This window comes from Oryx dammah, unplaced genomic scaffold (genome assembly GCF_014754425.2).
Source record: "Oryx dammah isolate SB20612 unplaced genomic scaffold, SCBI_Odam_1.1 HiC_scaffold_24, whole genome shotgun sequence".
In the NCBI taxonomy this organism is placed as follows: Eukaryota; Metazoa; Chordata; class Mammalia; order Artiodactyla; family Bovidae; genus Oryx; species Oryx dammah.
Window position 1 is genome coordinate 14,235,680 of NW_024070208.1, and position 20,315 is coordinate 14,255,994.

The 20,315-nt window shown below is 39.1% G+C and overlaps 1 protein-coding gene across 2 annotated transcripts; it reads left to right on the forward strand.

The window, feature by feature from the left end:
- Positions 1 to 702: 702 nt before the first annotated feature.
- LACC1 (laccase domain containing 1) lies at positions 703 to 13,799 on the forward strand. 2 transcript variants are annotated; one of them, XM_040267201.1, is made up of 7 exons: positions 703 to 799; positions 2,887 to 3,491; positions 4,143 to 4,321; positions 6,265 to 6,430; positions 8,782 to 9,007; positions 9,430 to 9,590; positions 10,507 to 13,799. In XM_040267201.1, exons 2-6 carry the CDS (start codon positions 2,942 to 2,944, stop codon positions 9,587 to 9,589), a joined length of 1,281 nt encoding a protein of 426 aa, XP_040123135.1. In that variant the 5' UTR covers positions 703 to 799; positions 2,887 to 2,941; the 3' UTR covers position 9,590; positions 10,507 to 13,799. The 2 variants fall into 2 exon arrangements, with proteins under 2 accessions (XP_040123135.1, XP_040123137.1); XM_040267203.1 differs by lacking the exon at positions 703 to 799 and adding an exon at positions 1,301 to 1,506.
- Positions 13,800 to 20,315: the final 6,516 nt, after the last annotated feature.

The following is a 20,315-nucleotide window of genomic DNA, read 5'->3' on the forward strand; positions in this document are numbered from 1 at the left end:
TCCCAGATTGCTGAGATTCTTTCAGGGAAATATTCTTCAGAACTTATGTGAGCAACTGTCAGAAAAAAGGGACCCCTCCTTCCATCATAACCAGAGCACAGGAAGCACCTTGTCTCCTACGCTTTGACGGTTGGAGATATTTTCCCTTTGGCCACAGCATCTGCCAACTACATAGGTAGGAGCTGTTCAGTATTTTAAAATAAATTAATGTTACACTCTTTGAGGGGAGAAAGGGGGTGCTCATTTACATTTTTCTCACAACTCTTAAGGCCAGTGCCTTCTAATTTTCTATGCTTGGCCCGTATTTTTATAGGGACATCGGTTTATCCACACACGTGAAGGAGCTCATGAAGTCTAGTCAGAAAGTTAGGCGGCATCAGCAAAAAAGGCAAAGGAGGGGATCAGCCAACTAACTTGGAAACAAAGCCAAACAGGAAAGATGAAAGGAAAAAATCTGCCTCAGGAGGCGCAGTACGTGAACTTGGACGAGACACGGTGCCAAGTGCTAACGTTAAGGAGGTTCTCGGGCCAGGGCTCTGAGGAGGAATCGGGGGGTCCCGCGCGCGCCGAGCGCGGACGCAGGAGAGGGCGTCGTCGCCCGGGGAGGGAAGCGGCCGCCGCCGGCCCCTCGGCCGCTCCGCCGCGCGCCCTTCGGGAGGCCGGCCCGGCTCCCTCACGGCCCGCCCGCCGCTCACCCGCCCCGCCTCCTGCCCGGCCTCCCGCCCGCGGACCTGCCTATAGCTCCGCTCGGCCCGGCCGCTGCTCGGTTCCCGTTCCTCTTCCAGGAGCCGCGCGGCAGGTACGCGCTGGACCCGGAACTGCTGACGGTTCCCGGGTCGCTCCCGCTCCCCGCCCCTCGGGCCCCCCGGCCCCCCGGCCCGGCCTCCGCAGCCGTCGGGTGGATGTGGGGCGGGTGCCCCGTCCGCAGTCAAGCGGGTGCAGCGGCTGAGGCGCGACGGGCGCCGCCCTCACTGCGGCGGGGACCCGGCTGAGGACTGCGGGGGCGCGCGCTCGCGGCCTCTGGGTCTCGTTCGCGCTCAGGACCGGGGCCGGTAGACGCCTCAGAGCTCGAGCTCGCTGCCGAGCGTGCAACCGAAAGTGACGGAGGACGGCCTCGAGTGTGCGCCCGACGGTCAGGAAGGCCCGCAGGGGCGGCAGGAGTCGGGGCGAGGGGTTAGGAGGGGCAGAGGCTGACACCGGAGGGGTCACCAGAGGCCGAGCGGCAGCCCGGAAAGGCGGGCAGGGGCTGAGGTAAGAAAGTGTAGTGGCGGAGTGAGGAGAGCGGGGGGTGGGGGGTGCTCACGTGATCCAAATGGCCGTTGCTTGCGTGATCGTTGCACTTAGGAAGGGACCGAGTGCCGATGTTAATGTAGCGAGGTGTTGCCATACCTGGGAATCTTGGAGGCAAAACCTCTCGGTCATCTCTGCTCTTAATCTTCAAAACGGATTTTTTTTTTTTTAATTGAAGTACAGTTAATTTACAATGTTAATTTTGGGTTCAACATGGTGAGTCAACATTTTTATAAATTATACGCCATTTAAGGTTATTCTCAAATACTGGCTGTATTCTCTGTGGTGTACAATATATCCGTGTAGCTTATTTATTTTATAAATAGTAGTTTGTATCTTAATCCCCTTACCCCTGTCTTGCCCCTCCCCGCCTTCCCTCATTACCTGTGAGTCTGTTTCTGGGAGGGGAAAAATACAATTTTTCTGAAAAAAAAAAAAAAAATTAGAAATTAAAAAAATTTTAATTTTAAATGAAACTCCATTTAATTTTATTGATCTTAAGGCCCAGGTATTAAGATCATGGCATCTGGCCCCATCACTTCATGGGAAATAGATGGGGAAACAGTGGAAACAGCATCAAACTTTATTTTTTTGGGCTCCAAAACCACTGCAGATGGTGATTGCAGCCATGAAATTAAAAGACGCTTACTCCTTAGAAGGAAAGTTATGACCAACCTAGATAGCATATTAAGAAGCAGAGACATTACTTTGCCAACAAAGGTCCGTCTAGTCAAGGCTATGGTTTTTCCAGTGGTCATGTATGGATGTGAGAGTTGGACTATGAAGAAAGCTGAGCGCTAAAGAATTGATGCTTTTGAACTGTGGTGTTGGAGAAGATTCTTGAGAGTCCCTTGGACTGCAAGGAGATCCAACCAGTCCATCCTAAAGGAGATCAGTCCTGGGTGTTCTTTGGAAGGACTGATGCTAAAGCTGAAACTCCAATACTTTGGCCACCTCATGCAAAGACTCTTAGAAAAAGATCCTGATGCTGGGAGGGATTGGGGGCAGGAGGAGAAGGGGACGACAGAGGATGAGATGGCTGGATGGCACCACTGACTCGATGGATGTGAGTCTTGAGTGAACTCCGGGAGTTGGTGATGGACAGGGAGGCCTGGTGTGCTGCGATTCATGGGGTTGCAAAGAGTCGGACAGGACTGAGCGACTGAACTGAACTGAACTGAAGGCCCAGGTATTTCATAGGAAGGGATGTGACCTAACAAGCCTGTCATGTCAAGATTAATGATATATCAGTGATACGGTGACACCCTGTAATTAAAAAACAGGACTTCCTCTAAGTCAATAAGTAATTCCCTGCTTAAAATTTATTATCTGAAAACAAAACAAAACCTGTTGTTCTACTGGAAAGATGTAAAGTACATTCACGAAATGAATTAAGAGCTGGTTTTCCTTTCATTGTCACGGTTCTCTTCTGATAAATAGTGGATTAGCTTTTCTGGGAGGCGTCCAGGCTCACTATTCTGGTTACATTTTTAAATCAATGCAATTCTTCTTTTTACCCATCCACAAGTTTCTGTTGTAACTATAACTATATTGATATAATTTTGCATTCTTACTTATGCTAATTTTTCTTTATAGGTGAAATTTGGGGGACACACAAACTTCTTTGAAGAACTTTGTATAGAATTGAAGGATGGCAGAAGCAGTGTTGATTGATCTCTTTGGTTTGAAACTGAACTCTCTGAAAAACTGTCATCAGACATTGTTAAAGACATTGAATGCGGTCCGATATCACCATGGTGCCAAGGCCAAGTTCTTTTGTATAATGTGTTGTAGTAACATCAGCTGTGACCATGATAATTGTGAATTAGAAACAGGCAATGGATTATCAGCTCTCTTGAGAGAATTTGAGATTATTAGCAATCCCAGCATGGCTGCCTCTTTGTATACAATTAAACAAAAAGTTGATGAAAAAAATTTGAGTTGCATTAAGGTAATTGTGCCTGTGCACCGGAAGACATTAATGAAGGCTTTCGTTGATCAACTCTTTACTGATGTTTACAATTTTGAGTTTGAAGATCTACAGATGACTTTGAAGGGAGGTCTTTTGAAACAGTCTACTGAAGTAAACATAATCACATCTCAAGAACTAGAAGCAATCCAGAATGAAATAGAAACATATTTGAGAAGTTTGCCAGCACTGAAGGGAGAATTAACCATTATCACATCTCCTTTGATCCCAGGTATGTTAAACACTATCAGTTGTTTTACTTGAATATGAAAAGCCAGTCTTTCTTTACAGGTTGTTCACCGCTTTTCCTTGTTTCTTTTGTAGACTGGTGTGAGATTATGTGTTCTTTTGCATCAGTTACAACATGGGAGTGTCATGGACGGCCTTATAGTGTGAAGGGATAGTCCCTTCAAAGCCTCTCTAAATAAATTCGATTTATGCAAATTCAGGTTTAAGACAAATCCCCCAGCCTTGGTTTTAAATGAGATTTATGACCCTAAGCATTTCCTACTTAGAAATTCTGAAACCTTAACTCTGTAGTGCCTTCACAGAAGAGTGAAATTTAAAACAGTTGATCTCACTTATTAGTAAAAGGATATTTACTGTGAGCTATATGCTATTGGTATAACAAAAACTAATGGGGAAAAGATACCCTTTGAAGAGCAGTAATCCGACAGAGAAGGTAAAACAAACTCTAAACATTGTGTCATAAGAACAGATGAAGCTATAAAGAGCTGTAGAAATTAGAAGCTGGATAAACTAATGCAGGGTGAGGTTATTAGGGAAAGTCTTAATGAGAGACTGGGTTTGTAAGGCTTTATAGTCTTTTGTACAGCCTGGTTTTAATCTTAATTGTTTAATCTTCATTGTTTATCCTCAACAGATACTTTCATACATGGATTTACTACAAGAACAGGTGGGATATCTTACATACCAACTCTTAGCTCATTCAATCTCTTCAGTAGTTCCAAACGGAGAGATCCCAAGGCAGTTGTTCAAGAAAATCTGCGTAGGTTGGGGAAGGCTGCAGGATTTAATGCGAATAAATTTTACCAAATAAAGGTACAATTTTGTTTCATATTTTGGAAGATTTAAAGTATATTCTTGACTTTGCCAATGACTATATGGACTTTAAATAAGCTATTTAATGTTTGCATCTAATGTTTTATCTAAAACTTAGGATAATGTTTGTGATTATTTTTCTTAGAGATACATATCATATTCTAAAGATCAATTCTATGATACACACACACACACACACACATCTAGAACTCCTTACATATAAAAGTACAGTTGTTTTTTAGTCACTAAGTTGTGTCTGATTCTTGTGACCCCATGGACTGTAGCCCACCAGGCTCCTCTGTCTATGGGATTTCCCAGGCAAGAATACTGGAGTGGGTTGCCATTTCCTTCTCCAGGGGATCTTCCTGACCCAGGGATCAAACCTGAGTCTCCTGCATTGATAGGTGAGGTGTTTTTTTTTTTTTTTTTTGAACCACTGAACCATGAGGAAAGCCCCAGTGTATAGTACCACTGCCTTTTTGATTTCGAGGTAAGTTTCCTGAATGGTGGGAGAGAAATGCCATTGTTTTCTATATCAACACTAGGAGGAACTAGGGTAAAACTGATAATTGTTTCTTACAGAATTCTAGATTTCTCTGACTCCAGGAAAAGTAAAAACATTATTGATTTGGAAATTTAATTTCTTTCAGTCAATTAGTACTTTGTGGAAGGTACTTCTATTAGGTTTAGACCTTAATGCTGAGAAATATTGAGGGCAGGAGTTGAAGAGGGTGACAGAGGATGAGATGGTTGGATGGCAACATCAACTCAATAGACATGAGTTTGGGCAAATTCCAGGAGATAATGAAGGACAGAGAAGACTGGTGTGCTGCCGTCCACGTAGTCAAAGAGAGTTGGACACAACTGAGCGACTGAACAACTACTGCAGCTAGAGATTTACGGATCTCTACTGAGGGGTATTCATGATGGATGGACTATTTGAATTTTTTAAAATTTATTTTTAATTGGGGGAGATCTCTTCAAGAAAATTAGAGATACCAAGGGAACATTTCATGCAAAGATGAGTGTGATAAATGACAGAAATGGTATGGACCTAACAGAAACAGAAGATATTAAGAAGAGATGACAAGAATACAGAGAAGAACTGTACAAAAAAGATCTTCATGACCCAGATAATCGTGATGGTATGATCACTCACCTAGAGCCAGACATCCTAAAATGTGAAGTCAAGTGGGCCTTAGAAAGCATCACTACGAACAAAGCTAGTGGAGTGATGGGATTTCAGTTGAACTATTTCAGATCCTGAGAGATGATGCTGGGAGGGATAGGGGGCAGGAGGAGAAGGGTATGACAGAGGATGAGATGGCTGGATGGCATCACCGACTCGATGCACATGAGTTTGGGTAAACTCTGGGAGTTGGTGATGGACAGGGAGGGCTGGCGTGCTGCGATTCATGGGGTCGCAAAGAGTGGGACACAACTGAGCAACTGAACTGAACTGAATTGCTTTACAATGTTGTGTTGGTTTCTGCCGTACAACAATGTGAATCAGCCATAAGTATATATATATCTCTTCCCTTTTGAACCTCCCATTGGCTATCTCTTTTACATATGGAAGTGTATATATGTCAATACTACTCTCAACTGATCCTACCCTGACTTCCCTGCCCTCCTGCTGTGTCCACAAGTCTGTTCACTACGTCTGCATGTCTATTCCTGCACTGCAAATAGGTTCATCTGTACTATTTTGATTTTTTTTAAATGTTGAATTCTGTTTTCCTTTGAGAAAAATACATAGAGATTACCATATCATAGAATTAAGTAAGTTTGTTGTTACATATATATGGACCTGATGTTATTAAGGAATGCTAGTAACCTTAAACTGGTTATATAATTTTGTACAAAATACACATTTTCAGAAAAGCTTATGGTATGAGAAATTCTATTTTAAAAACATTTTTATTTCACATCTTTGGTGTTAGACTGATCATGCCAATGATGTCTGGATTATGGGAAGGAAAGAGCCTGAATCTTATGATGGAATCACCACAAATCAAAGAGGAGTCACAATAGCAGCTCTTGGTGCTGACTGTATTCCGATAGTTTTTGCAGATCCTATCAAAAAAGCATGTGGGGTTGCTCACTCTGGTAAGTGTACTTAGTTAAGCACCTAGGACTTTTACCAATTTGGGGGGAAAGTTATAATTTTTCCCCAAAATATAAAAGTTATAATTTCTTTCTGATGGACATTGTTTTTGTTCATTCTGTAAGTAATGGTCCGACTCTGTGTGACCTCACGGGCTGCAGCACTCCAGGCTTCCCTGTCCTTCACCATCTCCCAGAGCTTGCTCAAACTCATGGCCATTAAGTCATGCCATTCAACCATCTCATCCTCTGTCATCCCCTTCTCCTCCTGCCCTCAGTCTTTCCCAGCATTAATAGTTAATTACTACCCATGGTGATAAGTAAAGATAGAAGAGGGCTAGTAGACTCGTAGGTCAGGAGCAAATACAAGGAGTACTTATGTCAAATTATGTGACTCAGAATATAATCTTTAAAGAAAGCAGTTACCTAGGCTGATTCCTGGGAGATTTGTAGGATTTGGCTAGGTACCAGTGTTTCTCAGCAGGAGTGTTATTAACATTTGGGGCAAGATAGTCTTACATTGCAGACTTAAGTTTGCTTGGCTTTCAAAATTCTTAATGCCAGTTGTACTTGTTGTAATAACCAAAAAGAAAAGCCTCTCTGCTTTTCAAAACATTCCCAGGGAGTTGTACTGAGTTGTATTGTCTCTGGTTTGAGAAGTCTACCCTTGAAGTCTAGGTAATAGGGAATAGGAAGGTTAGACATGTCACAGAAGGGGTTTTTGAAAATGCAGCAGCAAGTGTAAAGATAAAAAACAAGATATGTTTGGAAAATTGCATTTAGTTTAACATGTTATAGTTGGTTAGCTTTAACTATTCTCTGAAAATAAGAACAAAGAATTTTTAGGTGCTATGTTTGTTAAGGTTTTGGAATTTTGTTTGTTGGAAGTTTTTTAAAAATACTATTTAGATTATCCAGTGGTAATGAGTCTGTGTAAAATGAGTGATCTTTTATTGTTGTCTGCTTGAAAATCTATGGCTACTTTGTTTGCATTTTAGACTATAGACAAATAAGAAAGTGGTTTTCTGTTGTTTGTTTTGATCTAACTAAAGTAATGGAATTGAATGACTAGAAGTCAGGTTTACTATTTAACATTGTCAAAAGTTATTTAAAATATGAGTCTTAGTTCTTGGATATAAAATGTGAATATTATTTGTTACTTCCTGAGTTTTGAAACATTAAATTTAAAATTATGAAAGGTAAATGAAACAGTCTTGAAAAGGAGCAAAGTTAGATGTCTCATACTTCTTGATTTCAAAACTTATTATAAAGCTACAGTAATCAAAACAGTATCTATGGTACTGGCATAAAGACAACAGAGCAATGGAATAGAATAGACATTCCAGAAACAAACCCTTGCATTAGGGTCAGATGATTTTTGACAAGGTACATAGACCAAACAATGGGAAAAGGACAGTTTCTTTACCAAATGACACTGGGGAAACTGGACAGGCATGTGCAGAAGAACAATGTTGGACCCTTATGTCGTATGTAAAAACTAACTCAAAGTGGATCAAAGATCTAAATGTAAGAGTGAAAACTCTAAAAATTACAGAAGAGAGTATAAGTGTAAATCCTTGTGATCTTGGATGAGGCAATGGCTTCTTAGATATGATATCAAAAGCACAAGCAACAGAAGTAAAAATAGGTAAGTTGGATTTTATCAAAAACAAAAATTTCTGTGCATCAAAGAAACACAGTCAACAAAGTAAAAGGTCAGCCCAACAGATTGAAAGTAAATATTTGCAGTTCATACATCTAATGAGGAGTTAATATTCAGAATACAAAAAGAATACCTACAGTTCAACAACAACAACAAAAACTAAAAAATTTGATTGAAAAATGGGTAAAGGACTTTAGTAGATCTTTCTCCAAAGATAATATGCAAATGGTCAGTGAACATGTGAAAAGATGCCCAACATCACTAATTTGGAAAAAGCAAATCAAAACCACAGGATATCACCTCACATCCATTAGAATGGCTGATATTTTTAAAAAATGAAAATAAGTTTTGGTGAAGAGAAATGGAAACCATGATGCACTATTGGTGGGAGTATAAAATGATGCAGCTGCCATGAAAAACAGTGTGATGGTTCCTCAAAAAGTTTTAAATAGAATTCATATTATCCAGCAGTTCCATTTCTGAACATATATCCAAAGAATTAAAAGCAGGATGTCAATAGGATATTTATACACCCATGCTCAAAATAGAAATTATTCACAATAACTAAGAGGTGAAATGACCCTTAGGAAAAATACATAAACTGACCCTGCTCATTTTTAACTTAGATATAAATTAAGATAACATTTTGTTGTTTTGACTTTGCTTATCTCTGTTTTGTCCTATTTACTAGGTTGGAGAGGTACCTTGTTAGGTGTTGCTATGGCTACAGTGAACGCTATGAGAGCAGAATATGGCTGCAGTTTGGAAGATATTATTGTTGTATTGGGGCCTTCAGTCGGACCGTGCTGTTTCACTCTTCCAAGGGAATCAGCAAAGGCATTTCATAATCTTGATCCCGGATGTGTACGGCTGTTTGACTCACCAAATCCCTATGTTGACATCCGTAAAGCCACTAGGTATGTTTGATTTCAGGCTTCCCTGGTGGTTTAGTGGTAAAGAACTCGCCTACCAATGCAGGAGATGTGGGTTTGATCCCTGGGTTGGGTAGACTCCCTGGAGAAGGAAATGGCAACCCACTCCAGTTTTTTTGCCTGGGAAATCTCATGGACAGAGGAGCCTGGTAGGCTGTAGTCCATGGGATCACAAAAGAGTCAGACAGGACTTAGTGATTAAACAACTATAATGATTGATTTCAGTCCGGAACTGTAATGGTGAAATCTACCATTTCCTGTTGTGTCCCTGTTCTGTAACTGAATGACAACTTGCATTATTCCAAGCAGATCTTTCCCAGAGTTCTTTTACACTAATATCAATGCTTTTTCCATATTGCTTTGTCTGTTGGTAAACTTTCTGTCTTTGGAAAAATCTTTATCCTAAGGATTCTTCTAGAACGGGGAGGAATTCTACCACAGAATATTCAGGACCAGAACCAGGATCTCAACCTCTGTACGTCTTGTCATCCTGACAAGTTTTTCTCCCATGTCCGAGATGGCCCTAACTTTGGTACACAGATTGGCTTCATCTCAGTTAGAGAATGAGGTATAGTAGCTTCTCTCTCCTCGCTCCTCCTCCCTTCTCCCTGCTTCCACCTTTCCCTCCCCTCATTTTGAAAAATAATTGTATTTAACTTCACTCCTTTATTCCTGTAGGAAGAATTAATTTTCTACTTTTTAGTGAAACAATAATGGTAGAGCAGTTCATTTTCAGTGACGTACTCTAATATAAAAGGGCAGTATAAGTATATATGAGTATAAAAGTAAAACAATTTTTCATTAAATCCTTTTTGTATGCCATTTAACTCTCCTATATGCTCAACATCTTCTATTTTTATCACAGCATCTTTATAATTTTTTAAATTCTTTTGAGTTTTAAGAAATCCTTGCTAAAACCTCTTAATTCTAGAGTAATAATACATACACAGAGCAGCCTAGTTTTACAACCAAACTTCCAACTGGTTATCTGTAGCAGGAGTTGATCAATTTTTTTAAAGGTCTAGATAGTACACATTTTAGGTGTTGTGAGACACATTGTCTCTGTCTCAGCTATACAAGTCTGCTTTTGTAGAGCAGAAGCAGAAATGAATGAATATGTCTGTATTTCAGTAAAATTCTGTTGACAAAAAAAAAAAAAAAACAGGGGAGGGGCCAGATTTGGTGCACAGGGTATAGTTTGCTGACACTTGAGCTACAATCATAGAGCAGGATTGAGTGTAATTTCATTAAATTAGTATTTCTTAGAGATGGATTTTTTTGGTTTTACAAAATTTTGTGACAGTGATATGGCACTGACTCTTTAGCATATATCTGATTTTCCTTAAGGTTATTTTAACTGAATATTGTTTTTAGTCTTTACAATGTCTTTAACTCTTTAATGTACAAAAGTCTTTAATAAATTTAGTGATTCTTTTAATAGCACTACTAATGGTCTCATATTTGATTTCTATGTATTTTTACAGATACTTGACTGGATTTTTGCATAACTATTTCCTGCTTCCTTCCAAAGCAACTATAAGAGAGAAATGTAGCTGTTTGATATACTTAAAACCAAAAGGATTACAATGAATAATTCAACTTTCAGATATACTTTCATTATTATCCAAAGCCAAATGATTAATTGATTTTAACAATAACTGACACAAAATCAATATGATATAGTTTGTATGTTATACAGATAAGAATTCTTAAAGTTTGTCCTCTGTGTTTGTTACATACATCAGAAATAAGTCTATTCAGTTTAGTATTTATTGGGTAGCCTCTATTTGTCAAGCATTCTGTGAATCATAGATGAAATCAAGATGAGTAATACTTTTTCCCTTTGAGTCAAATGCAGTGGAAGAGATAAACACTTCTAACACTTTAGTTTAATAGCCGAAAAGTACAGGAAAAGGAGGATTAATTCTATCCGGAACGCAGACTGGAGAAGGTATTGCAGAGAAAATAACTTGTCACATGGATCTGAAAGACGTATAGACTTTTGACAAATAAAGGACAACCATAACAGGTTAAGGAAATACCATAAACTAGGGCATGAAAGTGTTCTAGAAAGAGGAGGGTGTAGGTAGGAGTTACTGGAAAAACAGGTTAGAAACAAATTAGGGTCTTGAATGCTATGTCAAAGAATTTTGGAGTTTATTTTCCAGGCAAAGAGTAGGCATAGAAAGTAGGGGAGTGTTTTTATGTCCTTGGCATTATATTTAACATGATGGATTTGTGAGAGACTAAAGCAGAGAGATTAGTTAAGAGGCGGTCAGAATACTTTAAAAAGGAAATAATGAAGCCCGAATGCAGTGGAAATTGAAATTGAGATGAGAGTAAATGAAATAGTATGACATTTCCAAGATGGAATCTGCAGATCCTGTTCCTAGAGCATGGAGGTGAGAGGTGAGGACCAGTGGGGAAATCTCTGATTACTCCCCAGTCTCTGCTTGCTGACTGCCTGGAGTGGCAGCAAAGATGGGGAGGAGGTTTGGGACACGGGAGGAATGGTGAATTTGACACACAGACTGAAGTGCTTCCAGATGGAAATATGTGGTCAACAATTAGATATAGAGACCAGGAACCTGGGAAGGATCCATGAAGAAAGAGAGATTTGGGAGTTGGCTGCACAGAGATAGTGCCTGGGTCTACTGGAATAGGCTGGGTCATCTTCACAGAAACACAGAGTGAGAAAAAAGGAGGTCCAAGGATGAAACCTTACACACCTGCATTTGAAGAGCCAGAAACTGAACCAGTAAAAAAGATTAGAAAAAAAAAATACATAGTCATTTTGGGAAGAGAAGCCAGCATAACTATGAGCGGTACTCAAAAAGAAATGTTCAGGGAGTTCCCTGGTGGCATAGTGGTTAGGATTTGGTGTTTCCACCGCGGAGGGCTGAATTTGATCCCTGGCCAGGGGTGGGAGGGATCATCCTGCATGCCGCTGGTTGCAGCCAAAACACATAAATAAGAAGAAACTAGTAGATTAATAACTGTGTTGAGGCTGTTCGATGGGTCATTGTGGTAATGGATTTCAGTGCTTTGAGGAAGAGGATGCACCAGTGTCAAATACTGCTTTGCTAGTATTTATCGAAGTAAGTGAAGTTGCTCAGTCATGTCCGACTTTGCGACCCCCTGGACTGTAGCCCACCAGGCTCCTCCGCCCAGCTCATGAGATTTTCCAGGCAAGAATACTGGAGTGAGTTGCCATTTCCTTCTCCAGGAGATCTTCCCGACCCAGGGATTGAACCCGAGTCTCTCGCACTGTAAGCAGACGCTTTACCGTCTGAGCTAGCAGGGACGTCCAGAGAACATAAAACACTGGGGGCCGTATTTTGACACAAGGGGTGTATATGTATATTGTGTGGGGGGGGAGGGGAGCAGAGTAGTTTTAAGTGTTTGTGTAGGCTGAAGAGAAAAGGTGTTTTCACTTGGGAAAAATGGTATGGTACCTATTTTTAACATGAATTTTGTCACAGTGAACCTTAAAAGGATTTCTTATTTCATACATTTCTTACCTGAATATGCAGAAAATTACATTTGTTTGATACTCCTCATCCATTACCTCGTTTTAACCTTTGCAGGTACTCTGAAGTACATAGGTCAGGTGCTATTCCTTTTATTCAGATAACCCTCGATGAGTTAGAGACCGAAATCACATAAATTGTGATAAAGTAAGATTTGAACCTATGTCTTGTGACCCCAAATCTCATTTCAGATTTTACAGTTAATCAAAGCTATCTAAATTAAAATTTTACAACTTTTTATTAATATCAGTATTCTTATATTGAGTCAAAATTTTGTTGAGGTGCTAGGGTAGATTAAAAAATACAGTTGTAGCCCACGTTTTTTTTAATATCCAGTGAAAGGTGACAATCAATACAACAACAATTTCAATACTGTGATACGTGTTCTATGGTTGTGACAACCTGATACCCTGTTTGTTTAATTCTTTTATGAAAGTCATGAGAAATTTATATAAAATATTTCAAAGTAAGGAAGACAAGATAAATATCGGGTACTAACGCATATATCTGGAGAAGAAAATGGCAGTCCACTCCAGCACTATTGCCTGGAAAATCCCATGGACAGAGGAGCTACAGTCCATGGGGTTGCAAAGAGTCGGACACAGCTGAACGACTTCACTTTCACTTTCAACGCATATATATAGAATCTAGAGAGATGGTACTGATGAATTTATTTGCAGGGCAGCAGTTGAGAAACAGACATAAAGAACAGATACAGGTGGGGGAGGAAGGAGAGGGTGAGATGTATGGAGAGAGTAACATGGAAACTTACATTACCAAATGTAAAATAGATAGCCGATGGGGATTTTCTGTATGTCTCAAAAAGCTAACAGGGGCTCTAACAACCTAGAGGGGTGGGATAGGGAGGGAGATGGGAAGAAGGTTCAAGACAGAGGGAACATATGTATATCTCTGGTTAATTCATGTTGATATTTGGCAGAAAACAACATTTGGTAAAACAATTATACTTAAAAAATAAATACATTTTAAAAAATACCTCATGTCTTCCAATTCAGGGAAGGCATTAAATACAAATTATAAGACAGCAATTTCAAACTCATGCAAAATACTCTTGTTTCATGATAGCAATAAGATTAAAGAATAATTCCACTGAGAAAGATGGATAATTTTCCAATTTGTCGCTCTCTATTAATCTGTTGAATGCAGAGTATTAGGCAGCCATGTTTTTTTTGTACCAAAATATTAAATTCCGAAGCCAAATAAAAAATTATTTTTGAAGAAAATTATGTTTGATTATTTATGACTTTGGATTATCTGTGTCAAAGCATATAAAGAGAAGTTGTCTCCTTGCAATTTTACTGAGAAGTATTGATTCAGTAACTCAGAAACAGACTGTTACTGTTAAATAGTCATATCTTATTGCCTCTACAAGATTCTCTCTCATGTTTATAGGTTTGTGTATTGGTTTGTATTTGTATATAGGTTTCTAGGACTTTCAGGGTGTAACTACAATGATGACTGACTTAGTAAGTTTTGTTCTGTTTTCAATCTCAGTACTGCTGCTAACTGCACATAGAAAATACAAGTTGTCATTTCAGTGAGACGATAAATTAATTTTTTAAATCAGAGTTCAGGACATCATTTTTTAGTGGTACTAGTTATCAAACTAAAATTTATCTAATTGTAATGTGAAATTCCGAGGGGTAGCATAGTGACTAATTATGCTATACTCCATTGCTTTACAAAGCAATGCAAAAAAATGGTCTTTCCATGACCAGGTAGTAGCTCTGCTACTTTCTACAAGTAGCTCTGTTCTGTTTCTTGGTATAAAGTTGAACCAGTCTTAACCTATGTGTTTGTACAAAGTACTGTAAAGCTCTTACTTTAGATAAAACTTCTTTACACTTTCAAGTAGATAAAAACATTTAGGAATCCTCACCTGCCTGGGTCTCACTTCTACAGAATCTCCAGTAACTGCTTTTCTGTAAGTAGATTTCGGGGGAGGAAATTCAGAGAAGCTTACTTTGTGTCACATGGCAAACAGATAATACCCATGGATTCAGAAGCTGGAAATAAGAGGACAAAGACATACGAATTACATCATTTTGTATCTCAAAGTGGGACTTTATATTTGTTTTCACCTGGTTTTCCTGAAGTTATCCTTCCAATGTATCCATCCTACTTCTTTATGTGAACTTTTAGAGAATGCCATCAATCTGTAGAAGTCCACTCAGTTATCTGTGTATGTGTGTAGACATGGATCTATGTGTGTGCTAAATAGTAAATGAGAAATATCTATGTGCCATGTAAGATGCATAGCCTCTTTGCCCTAGCTAGTGTAAATTCACAGAAAATACATTGGATGCAGTGGAATCATAGGTTTCTCTGTATAAAAATTTTGTGAATCGTGCAGTAAAGAATGGAAGCATGGTCCCTGTGCTCACTGTAGCGTTTATGGGAACTCTGGCCTAGAGCATGCCCATTTCCATTGTAGGCAATGTTTTAAACTTTACTTGTGATGGCAAAGATGAGGCAGCTCCTGTAAGTAATACACTGTTCCATGCTAGGTCATCGTGTAACTAAGGAAGAAGAAATCTGCCAGTACTGTTTTTTTCTGGATTTAATACATTTAGTTTGGACTCAGTGATCACATGTCAGTTATGTGGAGACAAACTTCTCATACTCTCCCCACAGATGCATCTTCTTTGTAGAAAAAGATATGCTTATGTTACACTCCGCTATGTTTGTGTCAGGGACCTGAAGTGAACTATGTCCTTTCTGTATCTGGAGCAAGCTTTTTAAGTCTCAGAAGGCTGGGGTGTCCAGTTACTGTATCTTGATAAGCAATTAAAATTTCTAGCCGATTCAATAGCTCAAACTACTACAGTCCTTTCTAACAATAGCAACAATAAAAAGGGTACTCATTTCATGAGAAATATTTAGTATAAATTAGATTTATGGTGACAATTGAGTATTGAATTTTCATCCTTTATTTTCTTATTTTTGCATCACTCATTACTGCATTTACATCTTACCAGTGCTTCCCTCTTCCTTCACTTTCCTTAAGCACGTGTTTTAGTCTGTTAGTGCTCTCGAGCTAATTATCGATGTGTAAGAAATATGTGGAAGAGAGGATTAAGTTGATACCACAAATTCGAGGAGGTAAAAAAGGGATCCACAGTTTCCAACTGGTCAAGAACTTTAAAAAGGATAGGAGATATAACCAAAACCAAGATGTCAACTACAGTTCAGTAAAATTTTTAAAAAACTAAATTGACTATACCATTTTACAAGAAAAAGGCAGACTGTCCTAGATAAAAGTATGTTTATTAGACCTAACAATCCCATGTAATGAGCGGTCTTAATTTGATTCCAATGAGAAGAAATAAACTAAAAAACATATTTTTGAGACAACTGGGAAAATTTTAAATATGGTTGAGGTATTAAATGATGACAGGAATTATCATTAATTTTTCTAGGGGTTAATGATATTGCAGTCTTATTAAAAATGTCTGTGTTGATCCTTATTGAACTATGTAGGAGTAAACTGATATGTTATATGCCAGTTGCTATGAACTATTTTAATAATGAATATGATGCAATAAGAATATGATGCAAATGTGGCAGTATCTTGATAATTGTTGAACCTGAGTGATGGTTATCTGGGGGTGCATTGTGCTGTTTTCTCTGTTTTCCTGAATGTTTTAAACAGCCATAATTTCTTGCCCTACTAGTAATATTTAAAGTAACATTTCTGTTTTGAAAAAATATGTACATATTTCAGTTTTTTTAAAGCAGAAGAAGAACAATGTCAACTCATTCTTGTACATATATGGTGTGGAGAGTGGAGAGAAGATAGCAAAAATCTGTTGAGCTCTTGTTTAAAAGAAAAGTTTGAGGATTGTATGTCATTTATATTAACACTGTTCTGTTCTCTTATCTAGAGGGGGAATAATTCACAAAATATTAGGCAACAAGGAACTGCCTTTTCTGCTAAATAACAACTGTCTTAAAATAATAAGCTTACTTTCACCTTTTCTATTATATGAAATGGAATCTAGTTGATACAATGATTACTTTAATGAAAAACTACATGAAGAGTCCATCCTCTTGCATAAGAATAGACTAGGACAGAATAAAAAACTGCTTAATAGCAGTTTATGATGAAAGTCAGTGTTTTCCAATGAGAATTAATGGGACTGCCAAAAAAGCTCATGGGATCCCAGGTTGCCATATAGTATACTTCTAGAAAAAGCAAAGCAGTGTCTTTTTCTTCTAATAAATTGATTAGACAATATTTGGAGCATTATAATATATTTTGGGAAATAATCCTTGTATAAGGTCAAAGAAAAGTAATACTAATGGTGAGGGTAAAAAGCTAGAAAGTTCCAGAGAAACATCTTCTTCTGTTTCGTTGACTACGCCGAAGCCTTTGTGTGGATCACAAAAAACTGTGGAAGATTCTTCCAGAGATGGGAATACCATAACACCTTACCTGCCTTCTGAGGAATCTGTATGCAGGTCAAGAAGCAACAGTTAGAACCAGACATGGAACAATGGACTGGTTCCAAATTGGGGAAGGAGTATGTCAAGGCTGTGTATTGTCCTCCTGCTTATTTAACCTACATGCAGAGTACCTCATGAGAAATGCCAGGCTGGAGGAAGCACAAGTTGGAATCATGACTGCCAGGAGAAATATCAATAACCTCAAGATATGCAGATGACACCACCCTTATGGCAAAGAGCAAAGAGAAACTAAACCTCTTGATGAGGGTGAAAGAGGAGAGTGAAAAAGCTGGCTTAAAACTCAACATTCAAAAAATGAAGATCATGGCATTCGGTTCCATCACTTCATAGCAAATAGATGGGGAAACAATGGAAACAGTGACAGACTGTTTTCTTGGCTCCAAAATCACTGCAGATGGTGACTTCAGCCATGAAATTAAAAGACATTTGCTCCTTGGAAGAAAAGCTATGACCAACCTAGACAGCATATTAAAAAGCAGAGACATTACTTTGCTGACAAAGGTCCATCTAGTCAAAGCTGTGGTTTTTCCAGTAGTCATGTATGGATGTGAGAGTTGGACCATAAAGAAAAGCTGAGTGCCAAAGAATTGATGCTTTGAACTGTGGTGTTGGAGAAGACTCTTGAGAGTCCCTTGGACAGCAAAGAGATCAAACCAGTCAATCCTAAAAGTAATCAATCCTGAGTGTTCATTGGAAGGACTGATGTTGAAGCTGAAGCTCCAATACTTTGGCCACCTGATGTGAAGACCTGACTCATTAGAAAAGACCCTGATGTTGGAAAAGATTGAGGGCAGGAGGAAAAGGGGATGACAGAGGATGAGACGGTTGGATGATGGCATCACCAACTCAATGGACATGAGTTTGAGCAAGCTCCAGGAGTTGGAGAAAGACAGGGAAGCCTGGTGTGCTGCAGTCCATGGGGTCACAGAGAGTCAGACACGACTGAGAAACTGAACTGACTGGTGAGGGGACTCAAAGCCAGATTATGTGAGGCATGGTCAAAGGGACTAGAAATGACTAGTTTGGAGAAAAGAAGTCTAAGTGGAATTTAAACACACTACAGGTATCTGATGTACAAAATGCTGAAGGGATAGAAAGAAAAAAGAACAAGTTAGTGGAAATTATAGAAAGGCAACCTGCCATTGTCCTTCAGTACCCAAGCAAGGCCCCATCTGCAGTTTCCTCCCTGCCACCCTCCCCCCGCCAGACCATTTATCAGGGTAGTTTGAAGCAAGCAACCTTGAGGGGTAAGTTAGAGATCCCACTTTGGAGAAAAGATAGATGTGTTTACTACTTACTATAAAAGCAGTGAATTCCCCCAGCTTAGTGTTCTTAACCTAGGACAAACCCCTACTGTGTGCTTATAATATACCTGGGCCCCTCTTTGGTCCCCTCATTGAACTTATAACATAAGGGAAATTAACTCAAATGTGATGTTTATCCTGCTTGTTAACTATGAATAATGGAATCTTTTGTCTCTGACTCAGACATCTCACATCTTCTGCCAACACTGATGAAACAGTGATAGACTAATTTATTAGTTCATAAGTAGGATTATATAAATAAATCCCAGACCCAATAAAGGAAAAACACATTAGTTAGTGTGTTCCCTGTTGAGAGGTACTCAAACCTTTATGTTAGAATACTGCATAGACATAGCAAAAAGTAAAGCCCCACGCTAATTTTCCTTAGTTAATGTCATTCCAGTTGAGTAAATTTTCTTTCTAGGGAACACAGTATATAGGTTTAGACTTGTCTGTAGAATACCAGAAGACTTTTATTGAGTTATCCCAAGAGAATATTGCTGTATCCCTCCAAGATGAACCATTAGGAAATCCCTATATGATCATGATTCAATGCATCTTTAAATACCCAACTTCCACCCACTGTCCCTACATATCCCTAATCTCATAAATCTTTATTTGCTAGCAGATGAAGGAAAACTCAAAAAGTATTGTGCCAAAATTTAATTCATCCCTGACTTCTCATCAAAGCTTTTAGCACTCTGGGGAGTCAAGACTTGAATCTCGAATCTCTGCCTTGGCAGCCCTCTTTCTGCCATATTTGTCTTATTGGAAATTCATAAACTTAAGTTTTATTAGCCTTAGTGAAACTCTAGTATGTAATGTGGTAAGCACACTCATAATATTTTTCTTTCACTGATAAAAGCCTCTCATTTATCAGAATACTTTGAAAAATATATATTAAAATCTAGTCTGGCTTTTGCATGAGTGGTGTGATTCAGGTTTGCATCACATATGATATCCCTGAACACAAAGTTTGAACACAAGCTTCCTGTGATAAGCTCTCACATTCTTTCTCTTTTTCTTTTCATATGACTTGTGCGTCACACACATTCATCCACTGGGTGGCGATGTGTACTCAGGAATATTTACTGTTTCGCGTTCCCTCAATCGAACAGAATTTGACATCAGACGTTTTTCTTTGGAAAACTGGCATTGTATCAAACCTTATGAAACAATATTACCTGAATTCAAGCTCCTACCTACAGAGACTTTAATAATTTTAATACTTCCTCCCAGCTACTGAACTGACTTGACCATTTGTTCTTAACCGCATGCTCCTCCCAGTATGTTCACAGACCACACATTTGCAAAACAGATGACTCCTCATGCTCTTCTCAGTCCATGCCACTCTATTCATACCTCACTCCTTAAACACACAGATGCCCTTTCTGTATTCCCCTAAACTGTTTTCCAACCTCAACACTCTTAGTTCCCTACCTCTCATTTCTGTGGCTCGTATCTGACAATGATTTTCCTCTTTTCCAATTTGTTTCTTAAATATCACATCTCCTTCATAGTGAAATCAAGAGACACATCATTAAGCTCCTATATAACTTGATAGATATCCACTCTGGTTCTTTAGTTCATCCTAGATAAGGAGAGCAGATTGAGGATATTCAGCCTTGGGAAGTTATGTAGTTGCACTTAACTGTCCCAAATGTAGAATGAGACTAATTAACTAGCTCTATGTACGATTTCGGGCATCCCTGGTGACTCAGTAGTAAAAAATTTGCCTGCCAAGGTAGGAGATGCAGGTTCAGTTGCTGAGTCAGGAAGATCCCCTGGAGAAGGAAATGGCAACCAACTCCAGTGTTCTTGCCCGGGAAATCCCACGGAAAGAGGAGCCTGGCGGGCTACAGTCCACGGGGTCACAAAAAGAGTAGGACACAACTTAGTGACTAAACAACCATATTCCACTATACATGTACATATTATCTTCTTTATCCATTCATCTATTGACGGGCACTT

Excerpts from the sequence above, each read along its gene's own strand:
- LACC1 (XM_040267201.1), top strand. The coding sequence starts at position 2,942 with ATGGCAGAAGCAGTGTTGATTGATCTCTTTGGTTTGAAACTGAACTCT. Across the intron at positions 4,322-6,264 it reads ATAAATTTTACCAAATAAAG|ACTGATCATGCCAATGATGT; the intron begins GTACAATTTTGT and ends CTTTGGTGTTAG. Across the intron at positions 6,431-8,781 it reads ATGTGGGGTTGCTCACTCTG|GTTGGAGAGGTACCTTGTTA; the intron begins GTAAGTGTACTT and ends CCTATTTACTAG.